At 40.9% G+C, this 22,616-nt stretch overlaps 1 protein-coding gene across 1 annotated transcript; it reads right to left on the bottom strand.

Annotated features, from left to right (window-relative positions):
* Nucleotides 1-5,866: 5,866 nt before the first annotated feature.
* Nucleotides 5,867-16,249, bottom strand: si:ch211-194m7.8 (olfactomedin). Its single transcript, XM_048546646.2, has 5 exons — nt 16,133-16,249; nt 13,522-13,686; nt 11,923-12,141; nt 9,862-9,994; nt 5,867-7,369 (listed from the first exon to the last, which is right to left on the bottom strand). Exons 1-5 carry the CDS (start codon nt 16,190-16,192, stop codon nt 6,555-6,557), a joined length of 1,392 nt encoding a protein of 463 aa, XP_048402603.1. The 5' UTR covers nt 16,193-16,249; the 3' UTR covers nt 5,867-6,554.
* Nucleotides 16,250-22,616: the final 6,367 nt, after the last annotated feature.

The raw sequence follows: 22,616 nt of genomic DNA, 5'->3' as shown, positions 1-22,616 counted from the left end.
AAAGGGACAACAGTGACTATTCTTCAGTCCTCTGGGACCTCACCTGTGGCCTAAAAGGATACAAAAATGTCTGTTAATGCTCCAATAATTTGTTCTGTTGCTGCCCTCAATAGTCTGGGATAGATTCCATCAGGACCCAGGGACTTGTCCACCTTAATATTTTATAAGACACACAATACCTCTTCTTTTTTAATCGCAACTTGGCTTAGAAACACTCCCTTCCATAGACCATCCTCCACCAATTGCTTCTTTTTGGTGAATACCCACACAAAGTAATTATTTAGAACCTCACTTACCTCTTCTGGCTCCACACATAGATTCTCTCCTTTTTCCTTGAGTGGGCCAATCTTTTGCCTGGCTATCCCCTTGCTTTTTATATATGTATGAAAAGCTTTGGGATTCTCCTTAATCCTGTTTGCTAATGACTTTTCATGACCCGTTTAAGCCCTTCTGATTATTAAGTTCTTTCCTACTTACCTGATATACTTCAAGGGCTTCGACAATTCCCATCCTCCTAGACCTTATATATGCTTCCTTTCTCTTTTTGACCAAGGTCACAACGTCCCTGGTCATTCAAGGTTCATGTAACTTGCCATACCTATCCTTCACTCTTGCAGGAACATGTTGCTTCTGAACTCTCAACAACTGCCATTTGAAGTACTCCCACATGCCCAATGTAGATTTACCCTCAAACAGCCGCCTTGAATCAACATTCTCCAGTTCCTGCCTAATACTGTTGTAGTTCGCCCTCCCCCAGTTTAACACTGTCACCCGAGGACTGCTGTTGTCCCAATCCATGAGCATCTTAAACAGCATTATGGTCACCACTCCCAAAGTGCTCACCCACTGAAACTTCACACACCTGACCGGGCTCCTTTCCCAAAACAAGGACCAGTGTAACCCCTTCCCTGGTTGGACTGTTTACCTCCTGAATGGTCCTTACAAATTCTGCCCCAACATAATGAGTCTCTACAACATAATGAGTCCTACAATGAGTACCTACAACATAATGAGTCTCAGTTAATATAGAGGAAGTTAAAATCACCCACAACAACAACTTTGCTGTTTTTACCTCTTTCCAAAATCTGTCTACATACTCTCTCCCCTATCTCCTGCTGGCTGTTCAGATGCCTATAGTATATCCCCATCATTGTGATTTCATCTTTCCTGTTCCTGATTTCTACCCAAAATTGCCTCGCTGCAAGACTCCTCTGATGTATCCTCCCTCAATACAGCTGTGAGATACACCTTTACCAGTAATGCAACTCCCCCACCTGTTTTACTTCCCTTTCTATCACAGCTAAACAATTTATATCCCTGAACATTCAGCTGCCAGTCCTGTTCCTCTTTCAGCAAGTCTCTGTAATCGCAATCATGTCATAGTTCCAAGTACTAACCAATGCTCTAAGTTCAGCTACCTTGCCTATTATACTTCCTGCTTTGAAACACGTGCATTTCAGACCACCTCCCCTGCTCTTTTCAGCAGCGTTTCTCTGCCTGTCCTTGTTCTTAGTCATGTTTGCCTTGGTTTCTACCTCTCCTTCAATTTCTGCATCTACTGCCCTACTCTGGTTCTCATTCCCCTGCCACACGAGTTAAACCCTCCCCAACCACTCTACCAAGTATCTCCCCAAGGACATCAGTCCTGGTCCTGAACAAATGTAACCCGTCCAGTTTGTACAAGTTTCACCTCCCCCAGAACCGCTCCCAATGCCCCATGAATCTGAAACCTTCCGCTTGACATCATCTTTTCAGCCACATGTTCATCCTATCTATCCTGCTGTTTCTACTCTAACTAGGTTGTAGCCCCAGCTTAATCCTGAAAGATAACCACCTTTGAGGTCCTACATTTCACCTTTTCTTCCTAGTTCTCTATATTCTGCTTTTAGGACTGCATCCCTTTTTTATTACCTATGTCATTAGTACCAACATGTACCATGACTGCTGGCTGTTCATCCTTGCTCTCCAGAATGTCCTGCAACATCCAGGACCCTGGGACCAGGGAGGCAACTCACCATTCTGGACTCTCATTTGCGGCCACAGAAATGCCTACCTATTCCCCCTCCAATTGAATCTCCTATAACTATAGCATTTAATACAGTAGGAATTACTGGATAGTAAGAAGCCATTCAGCAGCTAATGTTCCTGGCAGTTATTCCACTGTAATCCCAATTCCTTAGTACTTTTATATTTCTCATTTTAGAAATACTTCACCTTTTAATGATATTCCTTACTGAATGAGCATTACTCTTCTCCTTCGTTCTTCCACTGAAAATCCTCAAGTCTCCATCCTCTCATTCCCCAACTCACATATCCCCCATGCAACCATTACCATCAAGCCAAGGCATCAACCCTGGTTCAATGAGGAGTCCAGGAGGGCATGCTCCAGACAGATCTGAAGATGAAGTATCAACCTGGTAAAACCACCAAACAGGACTACTTGCATGCCAAACAGCAAAACCAGCAGGTAGTAGACAGGGCTAAGTGATCCCACAACCAACGGATCAGCTCTAAGCTCTGCAGTCCTGCCACATCCAGTCATGAATGTTGGTGGACAATTAAACAACTCTCCGGAGAAGACTCCACAAAGATCCCCATCCTCAATGATGAAAGAGCCCAGCACATCAGTGCAAAAGATAAGGCTGAAGTATTCACAGCAACCTTCAGCCAGAAGTGCTAAGTGGATGATCCATCTTGGCCTCCTCCAGTGCTTCCCAGCATGACATATACCAGTCTTCAGCCAATTCAATTCACTCCACGTGATATCATGAAACAGTTGGACACACTGGATAGTGCAAAGCCCACAGGCTCTGACAACATTCTGGCAACAATACTGAAGACTTGTGCTCCAGATCCCTGCTGCTCCTCGAGCCAAGTTGTTTCAGTACAATTACAACACTGGTATCTACCCAACAATGTGGAAAATTGCCCAAGAATATCCTGTACACAAAAAGCAGGACAAATTCAACCCAGCCAATTACCGCCCATCAGCCTCCTCTCGATCATCAGTAAAGTGATGGAAGCTGTCACCAACAGTGCTATCAAGCAGCACCTACTCAGAAGTAACCTGCTCAGTAACGGCCAGTTTGTATTCTGCCAGGACCACTCAGCTCCTGATCTCATTACAGCCTTGGTTCAAACATGGACAAAAGAGCTGAATTCCAGAGGTGAGGTGAGAGTGACAGCCCTTGATATCAAGGCTGCATTTGACTGAGTATGGCATCAAGGAGCCCTGGCAAAACTGGAATTAATGGGTATCAGGAGCAAACACTCCAATGGTTGGTGTCATACCTGACACATCGGAAATGGTTGTGGTTGTGGGAGGTTAATTACCTGAGCTCCAGGACATCTCTGCAGGAGTTCCTCAGGGTAGTGTCCTAGGCCCAACCATCTTCAGCTACTTCATTAATGACCTTCCCTCCATCATAAGATCAGAGATGGGGATGTTCGCCAATGATTGTGCAACGTTCAGCACCATTTGTGACTCCTCAGATATTGAAGCAGTCCTTGTTCACATGCAACAAGATCTGGACAATATCCAGGCTTTGGCTGACATGTGCCAAGTGACATTCACGCCACACAAATGCCAGGCTATGACCATCACCAATAAGAGATAATCTAACCTCTGCCCCTTGACATTCAATGGTGTTACCTTCACTGAATCCCCTACTATCAACATTCCGGATGTTACCATTGACCAGAAACTCAACTGGACTCATAACATTAACAGAGTGGCAGCAAGAGCAGGCCAGAAGCTGGGAATACAACAGTGAGTAACTCACCTCCTGACTCCTCAAAGCCTGTCTGCTATCTACAGGGCACAAGTCAGAGGTGTGATGGAATACTCCCCACTTGCCTGGATGAGTGCAGCTCCAACAACATTCAAGAAGCTTGACACCACCCAGGACAAAGCAGCCCGCTTGATTGACGCTACATCTACAAGCAGTCATTCCCTCCACCACTGACGCTCAGTAGCAGCAGTGTGTGCTATCTACAAGATTCACTGCACAAATTCACCAAAGATCCTCAGACTGCACCTTCCAAACCCACAACCACTTCCATCTAGAAGGACAAGGGCAGCAGATATATGGGAACACCACCACCTTCACGTTCCCCTCCAAGCCACTCACCATCCTGACTTGGAAATATGTCGCCATTCCTTCATCGTCGCTGGGTCAAAATCCTGGAATTTCCTCCCTAATAGCATTGTGGTCAACCACAGCAAGAGGACTGCAGCGGTTCATGAAGGCAGCTCACCAACCCCTTCTCAAGGGAAACTAGGGATGGGCAAGAAATGCTGGCCAGCCAGCGATGCCCAAATCCCACAAATGAATTTTTAAAAAATCACCTGCCACACGTGTAACAGAGTCTGTAATAGCCGCATCGGGTCTGTACAGCCACCCACAGATTCACTGAGAGTGAAGGAGAGTTATTCTTGTCAACAAGGGACCGTCGATGATGATGCCAGGAGTGACAACAACCAACAATCCATCCTGGACCACCCACATAGATGTGGCAATCAAGAAGGCACAACAAGGCCTCTTCTTCCTCAGGAGGCAAAGGAAATTCGGCATGCCCATAAGGATCCTCACTAACTTTTACAGATGCACCATAGAAAGCATTTTATCTGGATGCGTCAAGGCTTGGTAGGGCAACTGCTGTGTCCAGGACCGTTGCGAAACTACAGAATGTTTTAAACGTAGTCGAGACCATCACGGAAACCAACCTCCTATCCACTGACTCCATCGATACTTTTCATTGCCGCGGAAAGGCAGCTAACATCATCAAAGACCCCTCCTATCCGGGTTGTAATCTCTTTCAACCTCTCTGAACAACCAGAAGGTACAAAAGCTTAAACACATACCAACAGAAGAACAGTTTCTTCCCTGCTGTTATTAGACTGTTGTTTTGACCTCTCAAATTTAAAATCTAATGTTGATCTTGTTTTTGCAGCCATAACTTTGTATGCCTCACACTGTTCAAACACCCTATGATCTGTATGTCCTTGTATGCTATGATCTGCCTGTACTTCACACAAAACAAAACTTTCCAGAGTCCTTATGTACATGTGACAACAATAAATCAAATTAGTTCCACTGGTGCCTGATGGAATTCAGGGAGTTGCTTGCTGTTGTCTGTCCAACAAGCATTTGTTTAGTAAAGATTGTGCAAAGTTTCTTCCCTTTGAGAAGTAATGAGAAAACCTCTAGATATGTTAAAGACTTGGCACAGCCAGGTTTGCAGGGTGCAAAAAAAGTCTAGCAGTAGCTCCAAAGAATTTCCAACTTGTTTTCTATAATTTTTTTTCAAGAATCACCTTGGGCTACTTCCATTTCACCTGTTGCTCCGTGTATTGCAGAATATTACAGAAGAGGCTTCCACCTATGCCTCCTCAGGCCTTAGCTGTGACTTAATTGGCAGCACTCTTGCCTCCTTAAGTCAGAAAGTCACTGGCTCAAGTTACACTCCAGATGCATGAGTTTTAAATCTAGGTTGATAAGATGCAGTACGGAAACAGTGCTGCCATTTTACAAAAGTGCTAATCAAGACCCCAGTGTGAACATAAAATAACCTATGGTGCTAATTTGAAAAAGGGAAGGGGAGTTCTTCTGGTGACCTAGCCAACTTGTGTCCCTGAACTAACATTACTGAATAACAGTGTGTCTGGACACTACTAAATTGCTGTTTGGTGACCCTGTGTGCAAAGTGCCAAGTATTTAATTGCCTGTGAAGTAATTTAGATCATCACATCCTGAGGTGGTGACAAACAATATATAGGACCACCTTTTTCTTCTTTCCCACTACCAGCTTTTTCCTTAAGAATGAACCTCTTCTATCATGAAATTAGGCTAGAGTGAAGGTGCAGTTAGATGTAACAATTTATTCAGGCAAAAGAAGTTACACAAAGATGAACAATGCAGGTCACGCGATATGTTGATCATTCCAGTACATCATGTTGGACTTCGCTGGTTAACATATATCATTAAGCCAGTTTTAACAGGCCTCAATTAGGCACAGTCAAGCAAGGCAACTCGAGTCATGTAAATATTTTGTTTCCATGTGTAGTGACTCATAAATTGCAAAATCATGCACACTTTGCATTGCCGGTTACAGAATCCAATTATCTTGTAAATGAATCCATACATCAAGTTCCACAACATCACATTCCCTCCACATCTTCCATTGAAGAGTGGCAGAATCTGAAGAGAAAACATTAGATTTCAGAATGCAAGCAAATTGTTCTAGAAGTTGGCTTCTTCCTTATCCTAGCATTCTCTGAAAGTTGCGAATCAAAGCTTTTCCATCATTATATTAATGATCAGTGAAAATTTCAAATGGTTGTGAATTGTTGACTCCTACACTTTTTGCTTAACTTTTAACCACAACAATGTGTTTATTTAACATCAGTGCTTTTAATGTTTATTAATGATGTATTTCTTGTACAAGTTAAGCATCCTCAGCTATTCTTACATCGTGGATGCAGTTATAGTAAACATATTTGAAAGCCTAACTTTGTTAAATGTGGTGACAGATAAATAACTAATTTGCAACATTTAATGAAAACAAAGCTCATATGCTAGCATGTAGCCACCATTAAAAATATAAAGTCTCCTATCTGCTGGGTTGTAGTGGATATTTGCTACATTTGGAGAATATTTCACAAAACGGATTTTAAGATTTTGGGCCTCTTGACTATTGATTGTGTCATACATATAAAATATTTCCTCTTCAGTCTCACTGATGTAACGGGTGGCATAAAGCACCCCACAAATCACAAAGGCATTGGTTGCTGCTTTCTTAAAGAGCTTGGTTTTCCAGGTCTGCATAACAGCCAAACTAATGCTGTCTATTTTACTCAATACGATATTGCCATAATTCTCTTCAGTGGCATAAATGACCCAAAGACCATTTTCATCCACTGAGAAATCCATATCACTATGACTGTAGCAGTCATAGTAACAGTAAGGGAACTTGTTTTCATAACCAGCATCAGGAAGGAGAACATTTGTGATGTCTTTTGTCGCCATGTCAAACCTACACATTTCTCCTGACTTATAACAGTTATAGTACAAAGAGTTGTTGTAAACCACAACCCCTGGACCCTGAATCGCATTGGTGGTGGTGAATGATGATTTCACTGAAATATCAATGTTGGACTTTGCTGTCAGGAAATTTTTGTAAGAAGTGTAGGTTCGGATTGAATTCCCATAAATGTTGGAAGACAGCAGTGCCATGACCCAGTAGAGTTGCAGACTTCCTGGCTTTGAGTCCATACCCCAGCCTCCATAATGGTATGATGTGCCATATGGATTGAGTTGTGCTACTATTGGCTCGCTTATGTTGCGTAAAATTCCTTTAGAACAATTTCCTAGAAGAAACACAATTAATTATAGATGCATTTTTAAAAATTGTTTTGGAAAATACTTCTTTAATCAGAGACAATAGAGAGAGCTTCTTATTATACCAATCAATCTCAAACCAACTCCATTTTTCCTAACATGCTCAAATCACGAAACCTCATTCTGATTAGTCACACTGCCAACACTCATTATTTCCTACTTAACATGGCCCCATCTTTTCCTCAGTTTCAATCCTATGCCAAAACTTCCCATCAAACCTAACTCTTATTCCTATCATTTCCATCAGATTTAAACTTCACCTCCACTGCTTCCATCATTTTCGGATCACTCCCATACTAACCAGAGTTAATTCTTTGTGAATAAGAGCCTAAAATGATTTTAATTGAGGCCTATGCTTGTAATCATGTGAAGGTCATTTGCATTATACGTGTGCTGGAATGAGTACCTTTTATAATGACTTGTGGATTATGTCTCACTTACACTATTTACATGGGAGGTAAGATCATTGCAAGCTTGGCCCACTTAGCTTTGAATAATATATCCACAAGGATGAGATTTTCATTCTGTGGAGGGCTGTGAGCTGCAGTCAAACCAGCCATCCGGGAAAAGTCGAAGGTTTGCCCAGACATCTGTGATTAAAGCTGCACCTCTGCTTGATTAATAGATTTGGCTCTCTGATCTCTGCTATCAATATCACAGTACTTATTTACACCAAGCTAAGGGTTTCAAGTGTTTACAGTTTCAGTTATCACTTCTTTAGAGGATCTGGATGATTGACACTTCTATTGAAGTGAAATGGAGATTTTTTTAACGTGTTGGAATGTTGTCAATGATTAACTGTTCTGTTAAAACATTTTGTTAACACTCTGTGGTAAATAAAACTGTATGCCTCCATTGCTTTGATTTAGTGGATAATGGGTGAATGATCACAAAGTGACATAGTATGGGGAGGTGCAATGAAAGGTCAAGTGGTTGCATGAAGAAAAACTTTTGAAGTTACCTTTTAAAAGATTTCCCCATGCTGATTCACGACATTGCTCAGTTGCCATAAACCACAACTCCTTAAGAGCTGGTCTAACTAAATGGCCTAAATGTTAGGAGCCAGCTCATTTGTTCTGTTCACTCTAAATACAGCATAAATGAACAATATTAAGTATCATCCTGAACTGGATATTTTACATGTGTGAATATAGAGATTCAGTGATGACAGGATATGTAGTCAGCAACAAGAATGTGAAGTGAAATGTTTAGGGGCACTTCACAGGAGTATATTCAGACAAGGACTCAAGCCAAAGGAAAAAAAAATAGATCTTAGATCAGGAGATTACCAGTTTGGTCAAGCTGTTTAAAATAGTGTCTTGGAAGAAGGGGAAGAGGTGGATAAGAGTGGAAAGTTCAAGAGCGGGAACTCCATGTCAAAGATCTAGGAAGCTAAATATTGGCTGACAACACTGCAGTAAAGCAAGTCAGTGATGCATCTGAGCCCAACCTTGGAGAAACTCTGAATTCGAATCAGGTTTTGGAACTGGAGAATGTCGTATAGATGAGAAGGGGTGAACCCAGTCCTGTCACCGGAAAATGTCCATTTTCATGTTTTTCATGCACTTCAGGATTATCTGGACAGTCAGTCATAGGATGTTTCATTGCCCATCTTAGGTAAACACAATTACAGTGGCTTCATTACAACCCTTGCAGGGCTCAGCAAATTCAGTAAAGCCAAGGAATTGAGCTTTGTCACTATCAGTCAGTGATACTTCGTGCAATGTATTTCGAACTTATTTGAATATTATTTTATAAAGTAAAGTGTCCATCATTTATATAAACTTGTCTATTAAATACTTCAGAGAAATAATAGAAATTGCTGATGCTGGAGAATCTGAGATAACAAGGTGTAGAGCTGGATGAACACAGCACGCCAGGCAGCATCAAAGGAGCAGGAAAGCTGACAGTTCAGGTCAAGATCCTTCTTCAGAAATGGGGGAGGGGAAGGGGATTCCGAAATAAATAGGGAGAGAGGGGAGGCAGATAGAAGATTGATAAAGGAGCAGATAGAAGATTGATAAAGGAGAAGATAGATGGAGAGGAGACAGACAGGTCAAAGAGATGGGGTTGGAGCCAGTAAAGGTGAATGTAGGTGGGGAGTTAGGGAGGGGATAGGTCGGTCCAGGGAGGATGGACAGGTCAAGAAGGTGGGATGATGTTAGTATGTAGGAGATGGGAGTGGGGCTTGAGTGGGAGGAATGGTTAGGGAGGCAGTGACGAGCTGGGCTGGTTTTGGGATGCAGTCGGGGGAGGGGAGATTTTGAAGCTTGTGAAGTCCACATTGATACCCTTGGGCTGCAGGGTTTCCAAGTGAAATATGAGATGCTGTTCCTTTTGGGTGGCATCATTGTGGCAATGCAGGCGGCCCAGGATGGACATGTCATTTCAAAATAATATAGTTGCCATTAAGATGCAGTCATTGTAACTAATATATGAAACTAATAATATGTAACCTTACCAATGGGTACATTGCCATAGATGGAGAAACTCTGCAAGCGGTTCTTCATTTTCTTCAAGTGGTCTTTCATGGACAGTAGATTGTGCTTGTCATATTGCTGTAGATTTTTCACATTGAGGCGGGTATCAAGCATCTGGATCACAAATGTAATTCATTACTTGGCCTGAACGTGAGATATAAATAATCTATTTAGGATAATTGGAGGTCTGTTTATTGTTAGGGTGGTGGACAGCCTGCTTATTATTGAGCATTATGGGCAATCTTGTTTATTTTGGGGAATTTGACAGCCTGTTTATGAGATTGGAAACAAAGAGTAGGAGGGGAAAGAATGGACAAGCTCAAAAAGCAGGTTGGATCTCAGAAGCAATAAGGGGATGTGATAACAGGCAGTTGATTGGAAGAATGGCTCTGAAATGCAATTCGAGGAGAGAAAAAACTTATTGTTTTATGTAATGGCCTGAACTCTACATTGATGCAGGAGGAGCAGGCAGTAAGGCACTTTCAAAAAGTTGGCTGATGACTGCTAGCTCTCTCTCTTAAAAGACAGTCTCCATTACGCTTTAGATGGCATTGGGAAATACAAAACACATAACTATGATAAATAGACTGTAGCGATGGCATTCCAGTCTGGCTTCACCAGCTAGCATCATTGAAAAAATAGATACATTTAATATGCCAATACTTGGAAAAAGTTGATTTTCTATCCCTTTTGACTTTATGTTGGTGTTATTTCATTAATGAAAGCTACAAAGTGGAAAACTCAAAATAGGAGCTGCTGAAGAATAACTAACATGAAGTCAGTAACTCACTGCTATGAGATCCAAGAGAAAGGAGCAAGCATTTAACCTCACATGTTGAATGAAGTAGCTCAAATGATTGAGCTAGGTTAACATTAACTAAAATACTAACATTGAAGTGATTGATATTGAAGTTCAAGGTGTTTTTTAGCAGAGTTAATCAAAAATATTACATGCGTACAAATGAAGTGGTCACTTGTTCACAATAGTTGTCCTGCTTCATTGACTAGTTACAGCTTTGACCACACCAGCAGTTCCAAGTTGGAGCAACAGAAGGAAAAGGGGAATATATCATGTAACTGTTTGGCATAATATCCTAAAGTGACAGCGTATGAGAGGAAGCATATTATTTTAGGATGTCATGAAAACTTATTTCACATCAGTGCAAAATGCAGAAATTGAATTAAGTTTGAAGCTAATTATAAGATCAAGTTGAGTGAGATTTCCATTGCCCAGATGGTTTGACACACTATTTTGCTTCAGTGTTCAGTTAGGCTTCAACTCTAGGTTCTCATGCAATTATGGTTTATTTCTAGAATCAGAATGTGGTGAATCACCTGTGGATTGTAGTGTAATTGGGCTCTTTGTGTTCCAATGTATTTTCTGCCATTGAGCTTCTAAATGGTAGAGAAGGTGCTACCAAATGAACCTTTCTGAGTTCCTGCAGTGCAGTTTGTAGATGGTACATACTGCTGCCACTGTGCTTTGTGGCAGTGAGAATAAATGTTGAAGGTGATAAGTGCAGCACCAATCAAACAGGCTGTTGGGTGGTATCAAGCTCCTTGAGTGTGATTGTGACGGATGCCAGGGAGTCAAAGGAAGTTTTCTCAGAACCTCGGTGCTGTCCAGGGCTTCCAGCAACCAATAGAGAGGAAAGGGTAAAATCAGAGGTAGGAAGTCAACACCTCCTCTGTCATTCTTCTATCAATTCCACAAATCATGGGCAACAACCAGAGTGTTAAAATCAGGATGCAATATGAATAAAGACATTTGAACCTAAAGCATTCCTGTATTTACCTGCAGTGGAAAATTTGATCAGCTTAAAATTAGCAAAGGTTAAATGGCACCAAATGGGAATGGAGAGACTTAAGGCAGATAAGTGGACTTCAACCTAATTTGATCAACTCCCATGCAATATTCCTGCTGACAAGGAAAAATGGGCACTGAAATCAGAGCCAAAGTTTCAACTAAATATCAAATCCTGTGATCACAGTGCACAGATGATACAATTTTACTACAAATACTGAAATCTCATTTATCTCACCTCAGTGAAGATCTTGCGAAGTAAGTTAGTGGTTGATGAAGGAACACTCTGCGCCTTTGCAATGTCAGAGCTGAGTTGTTTCAAGTCCCGGCGGAGGCTCCAAAAGTTGAGTGGTTGATACAGTTGCTGTTTGTACATTGCCTCATACTGCTGCAGCTGAGTAGATAGGTTCAATAACTCTTCCTGGAACTCTGGAATCCTCGACTCAACAAAAGTTGCCTTGAAATTTTCAATATCATGAGAGGAAAAAAACCATGATAAATAAATGATCAAATCCAGTCCTTGTGACAGGAGCTAGAGGGGAATGAGTTAGAAACGTTACAGCATCTATTGATTCAGAGACAGTGGGGACTGCCAATGCTGGAGAATCTGAGATTACAAGGGGTTGAGCTGGATGAACACAGTAGGCCAAGCAGCATCAGAGGATCAGGAAAGCTGAAATTTTGGGTCTGGACCCTTCTTCAGAAAAGTTTTGCATTTTTTGAAACTCTGAAAGCAACACTTTGTTATCTGCCTAGCCTCCTCCTCCATGAACCGAGATTGAATTATTTGATTAGGGTATATTTCACAGCTGAACTTGTGCCTACCTACACACCTTTCCAATGGAAGAGAAGTCAGTGCATAGCAAGCAGAAACGGAAACTGTCTTTTAAATTTACCTGTTAGTTAACGTGCCATCATTAGGTCGTTTGAAACATCTTTACAATTGGCTTGACTGTGGTTAACTAACCTGTCATTGCGAGAATTGAAGCTGCGTCGTCCGGCACTTTTGCTCAATATCATCTGAAGTAGTGAGCTTGCCCAATTACCAACTCACCCATTCTTGATGCTCCATTGCAATTCAACCAATCAGTGAACTTCCAAGGAAAGACTGGTTTCCTAAAGAGACCCCAAAACCCTGATGTCTGAGTCTTTTAGGTTTTGAAATTGATGCAGGAGAGTGCACTCTCTGACTATCACTGAAAGATCATGAAAAATGTACTAATAGATACCCACTGAACACTAATTAAGGATAGCCAGTTTATAATTAAGCATACCCCAGGCAATTCATATGTCATCATTCACCTGTAAAACAAAGATCCTTGTGTCCTCTCTGGTGAAATAAAAAATCCTTTGCCACTTCTGGAAGAAGCATAAAGCACTCCTGGTTTTGTATTCTACACTTTATTTATTCTTCAACCAATATCAACCAACAGATTATCTGGTCCTTTATCACATTTTATTTGGTGAAGTTTGCTGTGCATAAATTGGCACAGGTTCCTTTATTATAAAAACCACACTTAAAATGTACTTCATTGATTGTAGTGTTTTGAAATATCCTGCAGTCATAAAAGGTGCCACATAAATGCAAATCTTTCTTTTGGTTATATTAGGAGCCGTTGGACAATAGATGAGTTAATGGGCATCTAGGTGAATAGGAGTCAATTTCTTTATTTTCTTCTCTGTGTGAATAAGTTTCAGAATCTGTGTCACCTAGTCTTTATGAATGCCAGTGTTTCAATTGCACTTGTGGACAGATTTCAGAGCCTGTATTGCACCTTCTGTGTGACATGTTGTTGGACAGTGTGTGCTGCTGCTGTCTGTGCTTACATTTGCTCACCTCTAATTTTCTCTCTTCTAGAGATCTGGTACAATTCTGTGACAGATCTTGTAACTGTCCAAATCTTTCCACCGGAAATTCCCATGCAGAAAATTGCATTTTGCAGACACACCGATTCCCATTCTGAAGGACTCCATGAACTTCCTGGTATTGGTATTCTGCTTCCTGCAAAACACACGGCCCTTAGTTGAGATAAGGTCCTTGGAATCTCCTCCACAACATCGCAGTGAACTCCTAAACTGACACTGTTAGATCCAAACCTAGTCCCATAGAGTTGCCATTTTCACAGAGGTATTGATAAAAATCATAAGGGTAAATTCAAATCATGGCTTTATGAATTAAGCAATTGGTTGCTTGAACCAAACATCCCATTAGAAATTGACAGTCTGCCTAAAGTATAAAATTGCCTGGAATTTAACTTTACAACGTACTGGGAGTGATGGTGGTTGGGATTCTGGTAGTTTTTGAAAACCTGGAAGCCATTGCTGTGCATCAGCCGGTGGCTGTTCAATGCAGCCACAGCATTACAATATAATTTCCAGGTTTCCTAAACAATTAGCATGAGTAGGTGTGATAATAACCTGCAAGAGATGATTTCAACTACAACAATTAAAGGGACAATCCAATCTTGCACTTTGTTGGACTTGTTGGAGTTGAGAGAATACCACAACGAACTGGCAGAAGAGTCCAGGTATTCAAAAGTGTACCTCACTTTAGTAGCACCTCCGTGCGTGAGATGTTGGGAGAAGAACGGATCCACAAAGAGACACTTCCCTTTTCAAGGTAATCTGAGGCGAACTGGACAACAATCAGGGCCAAACATGGCATCATAGGTACCTTCATGATTTTGCACTACATGTAGCAATATATATGATGGTTTGATCAGGCATTAATTTGCAAGGTTTAATATGCTCTCTCTCAACTTCAAGCTTACACTGTGAGCAAATAACTGGGGCCCTAATCACGAGGTTGCCAATGAGGACGATCTTGTATTATGTCAAACCACACTAATCTCAACAAGTATAGCCACCAGTAGACGTGAATTTGCAGTAAATGTTATTAGAAAACCCATCGGACCCGAAAGAAGCTTGATTTCCCTCAAATTACGCTGAAAGGAGAAGGTGTCTCAAAAATTCAAACATTAGGTGAAGCTAGAGATAGTAAGAACCGCCGGTGCTGTGTGGAGCTGGAGCTCAGGCCACAGCGGGCCCGGAAGCATCAGGGCAGCGTGAAAGCTGACGTTTCGGCTTGGGACCCTCCTTCAGAAATCTGAAATTCAGCAGGTCCGGCAGCATTTGTGCAGAGAAAGAACAGTTAACGTTTCGGCTCCAGTGACCCTTCTTTAGAATATTAGACCCGAAACATTAACTCTTCTTAACAGGTGCTGTCAGACCTGCTGAAGTTTTCCAGCATTTTCCGTTTTTGCTTCTCAAATAATGTGTTTCTAAATTTGGCCTCTTGCATCAGTCTTGACGAGTACAAGTTGAAAGGCTCTGGCTTTGTGTTATTTTAGCAATGTTTAAGTTTGTATTGTCAAGCACTTGTTTATCCTAATTTTTTTCTGTATACTCTGAACTATCTGAAATATCTTGACTTGCTGAGATTTGCGAACGCTTTTCAGGATATCCCAGGACTCATCCCTGCTGATCAGAATACATTCCCTTTGTCCCCAGTCAAAAGAGAGAATAAAAGACGATGTTGTTTATTTTTCGAGAATTTGTGTCTAAACAAGCATGAGGCAAGAGATTCCTTCCATGACTGTGAAGGGAACGCCGACTGTACAAAAAAACTCCGTTTTGGTTTGGTTTCTGATTGAGGAAGATTTCCTTCCACTGCAAGTTGCAAACCAATAACCGGGGAAAGCTCAGTCCAAACTTCATGTTCTCCAGTCCCCTTCGTGACCATCAAACCGCGCGGGGTTTCCACTCCAGTGAAAGCCCGTTGCCCTTCTTTGTACAGAATTACGACTGACTCTTCCACAGGGCGATTGCGGATACACCAAAGGGAGCGGATCTGGCCTGGATGGGATCAACCCAACTCAGCAACCTGCGGGGCAAGCAGCCACCGCCCCTAGCCCCAATCAGCCCTGTTTCTATTTGGTGAATTCCTCTGTCCTTCATTGGCACCCTCCAGCACAGACAGCGGCTCAATTCATGGGAAAGGCGGTCAGCAAGTCTTCCCGAGCCCCTGGAGGGGCAAATTCAACAGTAAATCAACAACAACAGCTGGAAAAGCTCAGCAGCTCCGGCAGTATCGCCAAGAAAAAAAAGTTAACTTCTGAGGAAGGGTCACCGGACCCGAAACTTTAACTCTGATTTTTTTTTCCTTCACGGATGCTGCCAAACCTGCTGAGCTTTTCCAGCAACTTCACCTTTTGTTCCTGATTTACAGCAGTTCTTTCGGTTTTTGCTTAGTAAATCAACAACATTGTTTTAAGTGTAACCGTACAAATAATGAGTGGGGTCAGGGGAGAGAAGGGAAAGGAGGAGAGGGAGATGACTGAAGAGAACAGTGAATGTCGAGGAATAGGGATAACGTGCCCCAGGATCTGAAACGTGTTACTTGCGACAAACGAGCGAGCCAGGACTCGTTGTGACACAGTGGTACTCACAGCAAAAAGGACGCTGGCAGTCACAAAAATCACCGCAAAAGTCAGAGAATTCGCAGCCATCCTGAAAAATCGACCTCCCGCTTGAGGGAGGCATTTATTTAAAAAGGGGCTGAGGGAAAGGCAGGAAACAAAGGGGAGGAGATTTGGAAAGGGGAGGAGACATTAAGGAGGGAGGGGTGCGATGTAGAGAGGAATGAGAAGGGATCTGAAAGATGGAATTAAAAGGAAGAGCCTAGAGAGTAAAACTAATGGAGGGATAAACAATGATGACCGAGGACAGGAGAAGAGAGTGCATGAGGAACAACTTGAGAAGGGAAGTAGATTAAATGCGAAAAGATGCATGAAAGCAAACAAGTAGAACAGGAGGTGATGGTAGGGAGAAAGAGGAAAGAAATGCGAGAGTGGAGACTGAGTGGGGTCAAGACAAAGGAGAAATAGGGAGAGGAAAAGTAAAGGAAGGACAGGCAGTGAGTCGATCAGAAAGAGTAGAGGAGAGCTAGAAACAAGTACAATTTGTACATGCAAAAAACAGCCATGGAAATAATGGGGTGAGGATTATGTAACTAAAGAGTTGACGGAGGAGAGAGGAGATACAAAGACAGCAGATAAGCAGGAAACAACCCCTATCCAGAAATTTTCAGAGAATGTATTAAAATGAGCTGTGAAACATTTTGACGTAATTTTCCTTTCCATTTCAATGCCTCCTCCATAATCATCTTCATGGTATAGTCTTCTCATGGACCCCAGAGGCTGTTACGGGCACCTGTAGCCTATCCCAAAATCCCACCCTTAGTGCTTTTTTGTTCCACTACCATGCTGTTTTTCAGCTTCTATATTGATAGGTATGAGATCCAGTTCCATACGTAAGGGATCCAGCCTCAACTCACCACCACAATCTTCAATGGCTTTGATTTTCAACAAGCCATGGCTGAGGTTGAAGTTCCTCAAGTTCAAAATTGATAAGAGTGAAACCATCCTGTTCAACATCTGCAGAAACCTTCCACTCTCACTATTGATTCTATCTCCTTTCTTTGCTCCTCATTCAGGTTGTCCCATTTGATGCTGAGCTGAGTTCCAAACCTACATCTAATTGTTCAGAGGCCAATGAGTCATGAGGGGCATGGGTTGGGTGAATAGCGAAGATCTTTTCCCCAGGATAGGGGAAGTCCAAAGCTAGAGGGTACAGGTTTAAGGTGAGAGGGGAAAGATATAAAAACGACCAAAGGTCCAACTTTTTCACACAGAGGATGGTGTGTATGTGGGATGAGCTGCCAGAGGAGGTGGTGGAGGCTAGTACAATATCAACATGTAAAAGGCATTTGTATGGTTACATGAATAGGAAGGGTTTAGAGTGATATGGACCAAATACCAGCAAATAGAATGAGATCAGTTTAGGATATCTGGTCAGTGTGAACAATTTGGATCAAAGGATCTGTTTCCATGCTGTACATCTCTATGACTCTATGATACCCTCACTGCTGTTGAAGTTATAGAATATACCTTCACCTTGTATTTCTCCAATGGCCTATTCCGCAACCTCCTCTGCTCAGCCAATACAAATTGGACATATTTGACTATATTTGTCCAGATCGCCACTGTATGAGATCACTTTTTTTTTGGTTTTTTTGGATGGAAGTTGAGCTGATGTAACTTGAGAGTTTTGCAACTTGGAAATCAAGTGCTGCACAATTCTAAGTAATAACAGAACAATTAACCCAGCTTTTTACTCTTTAATGTTTTGGAGACGATTGTAGCTCAGGTCGTGTGTGTTGTGGTTGGTTGGCTGGCTGAGCTGGTTTGTTGTTCCATTGACGTTTCATTACCCCGCTGGGTAACATCATCAGTGCAGCCTCCGATGAAGCGCCATTGTGTTTTTCCACCTGGTTTTTAAACTCATTATGGACTGTCAATTGAAATACAATCAGATCAAGGTTCTAATTTTAAGTCTAATATTTTCAGGACATATTTAGCAAATTAGCAATGTCAGTATGAAACAATTGAAGTCCATCACTATCATCCACCAACAGACGGAGCTTTGTGAGAAACACCATCAGGCTCTCAAATCAAAGATTAGTACCTATCATCAAGAATATTCACAGGATTCAAAGGATGAGGTTTCTTCCTACTTTCTTCTCAACATTCACCAGAGAAATCTACTGAGTTTAGTTCATTTGAATTGATGTGTGGCCATGGAATAGAAGGTCTATTGAAATTAATTAAGGAGATTTAAGGCAAAAAGATAAATCTTCAAGGTTGAATAATGTATCCATCTTTCTAGAGAATTACAGGAACACGCAAAATAACACAGGACCATTTAAGAACTTTACAGACCACCATGAAAGGATGTACAGACAAATATGCAAAATCTGAAGTGGGGTGTTTCAAACAGGATACAAAGTATTAGTGTTACTAACTTTACAAGCTGAGCGTCTGAAATAAAGATTCAGTGATTCACACATGATGATTCACACAGGCTAGTAAAAGTTACTTAACTGGTGGATAGTCCTTTGTGCAGGAAGAACAATCATTTATGTCACGTGAACATTTTGAAGTGATATCATTGTCAGGAAGAAGATAAGAAAGAGTAAATTTGTGAAGTTATAAGAGGAGTAGAGGATGCACAGACAGTAAGAGTGAGGCAGAAGGAGTGCTAAACAACTCACAAAACAAACCTCCTGCAATTTGACTAGCTAATACTGAAATACTGGGACAGTTAGGCAAGGTCCCTTCAGACTTAGAGGAAGGACAACAGGAAGAGAGGTTACATAGATCTCCTTGAATGTTCATGTTAGCCAGGCCTGATGTGTGTGTAGGGGAATTAGTATTGATAAAATAACATCCATTTTGGTTAATTCCATTTGAAAAAAAGCTCCGGCACACTGGAGATTCAATATCTGCTGGAAAATCACCTGAATGAATCTAGCTACAGCAGCTGAAATTCATGAGTGGTGTTGGTTCCTAAACTGGATAGTTTGAATAGATTTTGCAAAGGTTATAATTTCAGTAATAAAAATAGATTCTTGCCCAGTTCCTCAGTTAGAGAACTGATTTGATTGAGTTGGCAATCCTTCATTCTTTTTGAAGGTCAATATATTGAAAAAAATGCAGACAAACACACAAACTAATGAGATATCAGCCTTTATTACTGCATATGATCAATATCAATCTTGGTTCAAGCCGTTCAGGTGTAAAACTGCTCCACCTACTTTCCAAAGCCTTATGAATCAAGTCATAGTTAAAATGCGTAGCTGTGCAGTGTATTTAGATGATGTCACATTATACAGTGACATCAGGGAAGAACATGTAAAGCAATTACAAGACATATTTAGTAATTATAGTTAGCTGATTTAGTTAATAAATCATGCCAAGAGTGAACTCGCAGAAGCAAGGTTACTTGCCTAGCGCACATTGTGAGGCAAGAGCAACTTTGTCAAAAACAGCAGAGGTGAAGGCGCTGATAGAATTCCCCTTTCCTAAAACAAAATTGGAAACTATGAGATTTATGGACATATGGATATAATGGGAACCTTGTACATAACATCAGCATAATGGCTGTACGTTTTAGTACCATGTGCAACCTTCAGGAAGTTGAAGGCAATCCTAATAATTGGCTACCACTGATCTTAGGAAATCTTTTAAAATGAAAGCTGATGCTATTGACTTTGGGGTGTCTTATTGCAAGATAATGATTTAGGAAGAAAACAAATGGTGGGGTATTTTTTTTAAGATTTTAAACAAATATCAGAAGAAGTACTCTACAGTGGAAAAGAAAATTTTGGATTAATATTGACTTTTCAAAATTTTGAAGCCTATGTCCATCATGGTTGCAAAGAAAGATGAATAGTGGGAAAAATCTACTAGCTTTTGTAGACTAATGTTAGATTCAAAATACAAAATACTCTGCTGGATTTATTGATTTGGCATTTCAATGCAAACATTGTTGGAAAAGATAATATAAAAGCAAATGCATTTATCAAGAATGTGATTGTGCTGAAATAGTTAAAGAATGAGAAGTAAATGACAAGAATTTGTTTCAGTAAAAGCAAAGTATTGTGGACTCTAGAGATCTGAAATAAAAACAGAATACTGGAGAAACTCAATGGGTCAAGCAGCCTCTGTGGGAAGAGTGAACAAAGTGAATATTGTGAGTCTGATAGTGAAGTTTCGGTTTGAATCATTGTTGTCACATGTACTGAGATACAGTGAAAAGTGTTGTTTTGCATGCTGTACAGGCAGATCATACCATACAAAGTGCATCAGGGTGACAGAACGGAGTGTAGAAAACAGCACTACAGCCACAGAATATAGTGTTAAGTTGCAGAGAGAGAGAGATCAACATTAATATTTGAGAGGTCTATTCAAAAGTCTGATCGGAGAGGGGAAGAAGCTGTTCTTGAGTCTGTTCATGTGTATTCAAATTTTTATACCTTGTGCCTGACAGAAAAAGATGAAAGAGGGTATAACCAGGTGGGAGGAGACTGTGATTATGTTGGTTGCTTTCCTGAAGCAACAGGAGATATAGATGGAGTCAATAGAAATCGTTTAAATTATGCATAATGGATGAATAAGAGTGAATGAACAAATTTTCTTGTCTTGTTTGTACATGTCATGATTATTACGTTTATGTTACAAAATGTATTTTAAAATGGTGTTTCATTAAGGGTGGAGGCATATTAAGAAATCATTTAATTTACATTTTTGGGACTATAATCTGAAATGGAAATTGAGCTGAAATAAGAGGAAAGTTCTGAAAATTGGAAATCAAGTACTGCACATTTTTAGATGTGTCAGACAATATTGTATTTTGAAGCAGTGAGGTAGAGAATTTGAGATTGAGCAGCATTGGGAGTTGTTTCAGTTAAGGAAACTTCGTCTGACAACTGTCTTCTAATTCGTTGAGTTGTAGAGTGTTACAAAGCTTTAAGTGTAAGGATAGTTGAAAAATCCATAGCCTGCAAACTGAAAGCATCTGCGTCTCCCTCTCTCTTCCTTTAAATTGGGGGATAAAGACATAAAAATCAAGAAAACTAAACAAAGAATTCTAAAAAGGAAAATCCAAGATCTGCCAGATCAACTATCAAAGTGAAGTACAACTGCCACCATATCAACAACAGTGTATCATCAGTGCTAAAAATCAAGAGGAATTGTATGAAACACTTTAACCCACCTTAAAATCTTGTCTTCTGATCTTTGGAGTTTTGTATACACCATCAATATTTTACACCCACAGTATCTGTATCAAAAACTCTGTCTTTATAGTGATTGAGTGTGTGTGTGTTTAGCTTTTTAGAAGGGGTATAGTTTAAGTTGCATAGTAGTGAGTTAGGATTCCTTTCCTTTCTCTGCTTTTTCTTAAAGTTGTATGTTACAATAAACAGTGATTTTCTGTTAATGACAACACCCAGTTCATTGTGCATTCACCTCCATTCTCCTGTAAGTGCCAGAGCCTGCCTTCATCACATCTCTGCATTCTAAATTGCTTTCTAAATCCTTGCACGTGTCATGACCTTTGAGAGCCTTCACCAACCTAGCTGTTCCATTTCATTCACATAGGTCTTAGGAGCAAGAGTGGACCACTTGGTTCTTTGAGCCTAGTCATGGCTGATCAGGATATGCTCTCCATTCCACTTTTCTGTCTACCCCTCCATTGTCGATCAAAATCTAACTCCACTTGCTTTTCTTCAATAACCAAGCCTCCACTGCCTTCTGAGAAAGAAAATTTCACATAATAACAACCGTCATCATTTATCTCTCATTACTAGGTCCAATTACTTTGCGATATTAAATCCCACAAAATATGCAACGTAAAAAATGGTGGTAGAGTTCCAAATGAACTTTGTAAAGTTCCTGATGATGGCAAGAACAGTATTAACCCCAAGCCACAGCAACTTCCCCTACTTGGATGGTCAGTTAAAATTATAGTCATGGATCCTAATTTTTGTAATTAATGAAGGGCCCTGCTGGCTGAAGGCAGATAATCTTGATGCTTGCTCAGAAGAACAGGTTAACATACAAGATGGGTGTTTTGTGGGCCAATATTTGATTTTAATTGTGCCATTTCTGTGGGTTTGTAGGGATAAATTCCACAGAAGATGATCACATTCTTTCTGGCACCACTTGGTCCCTGCTTCCTCATTTCTATCTCACGTTCGTCATCTTTCTTGAAACACTGTGTTCCTCTTTGTCCTGCTGCTTCTTGTTCTTTTCAGAAACAGAGTTATGCAACATGTGAGACTGTGAATTTTTTTCCTGCCTGCCAAGCCTAGAGTGAGGACTTTTTTGTTACTTGGTAAAATTACAACCTCATGCAAGAGCAATGTTGTAGATGTCACTGTTGGCTCAGTGGAGAACACTTCATAGAATCATAGAATTCCTACAGTGTGGAAACAGGCCCTTTAGTCCAACACGCCCACACTGACCCGCAGAGCATCCCACCCAGACCCATCCCTCTATAACCCACCTAATCTACACATCCCTGAACATT

This window comes from Stegostoma tigrinum, chromosome 16, assembly GCF_030684315.1.
Source record: "Stegostoma tigrinum isolate sSteTig4 chromosome 16, sSteTig4.hap1, whole genome shotgun sequence".
NCBI lineage: Eukaryota > Metazoa > Chordata > Chondrichthyes > Orectolobiformes > Stegostomatidae > Stegostoma > Stegostoma tigrinum.
Note: the sequence above shows the minus strand (reverse complement) of the source record. Positions and strands in the feature narration are given on the sequence as shown.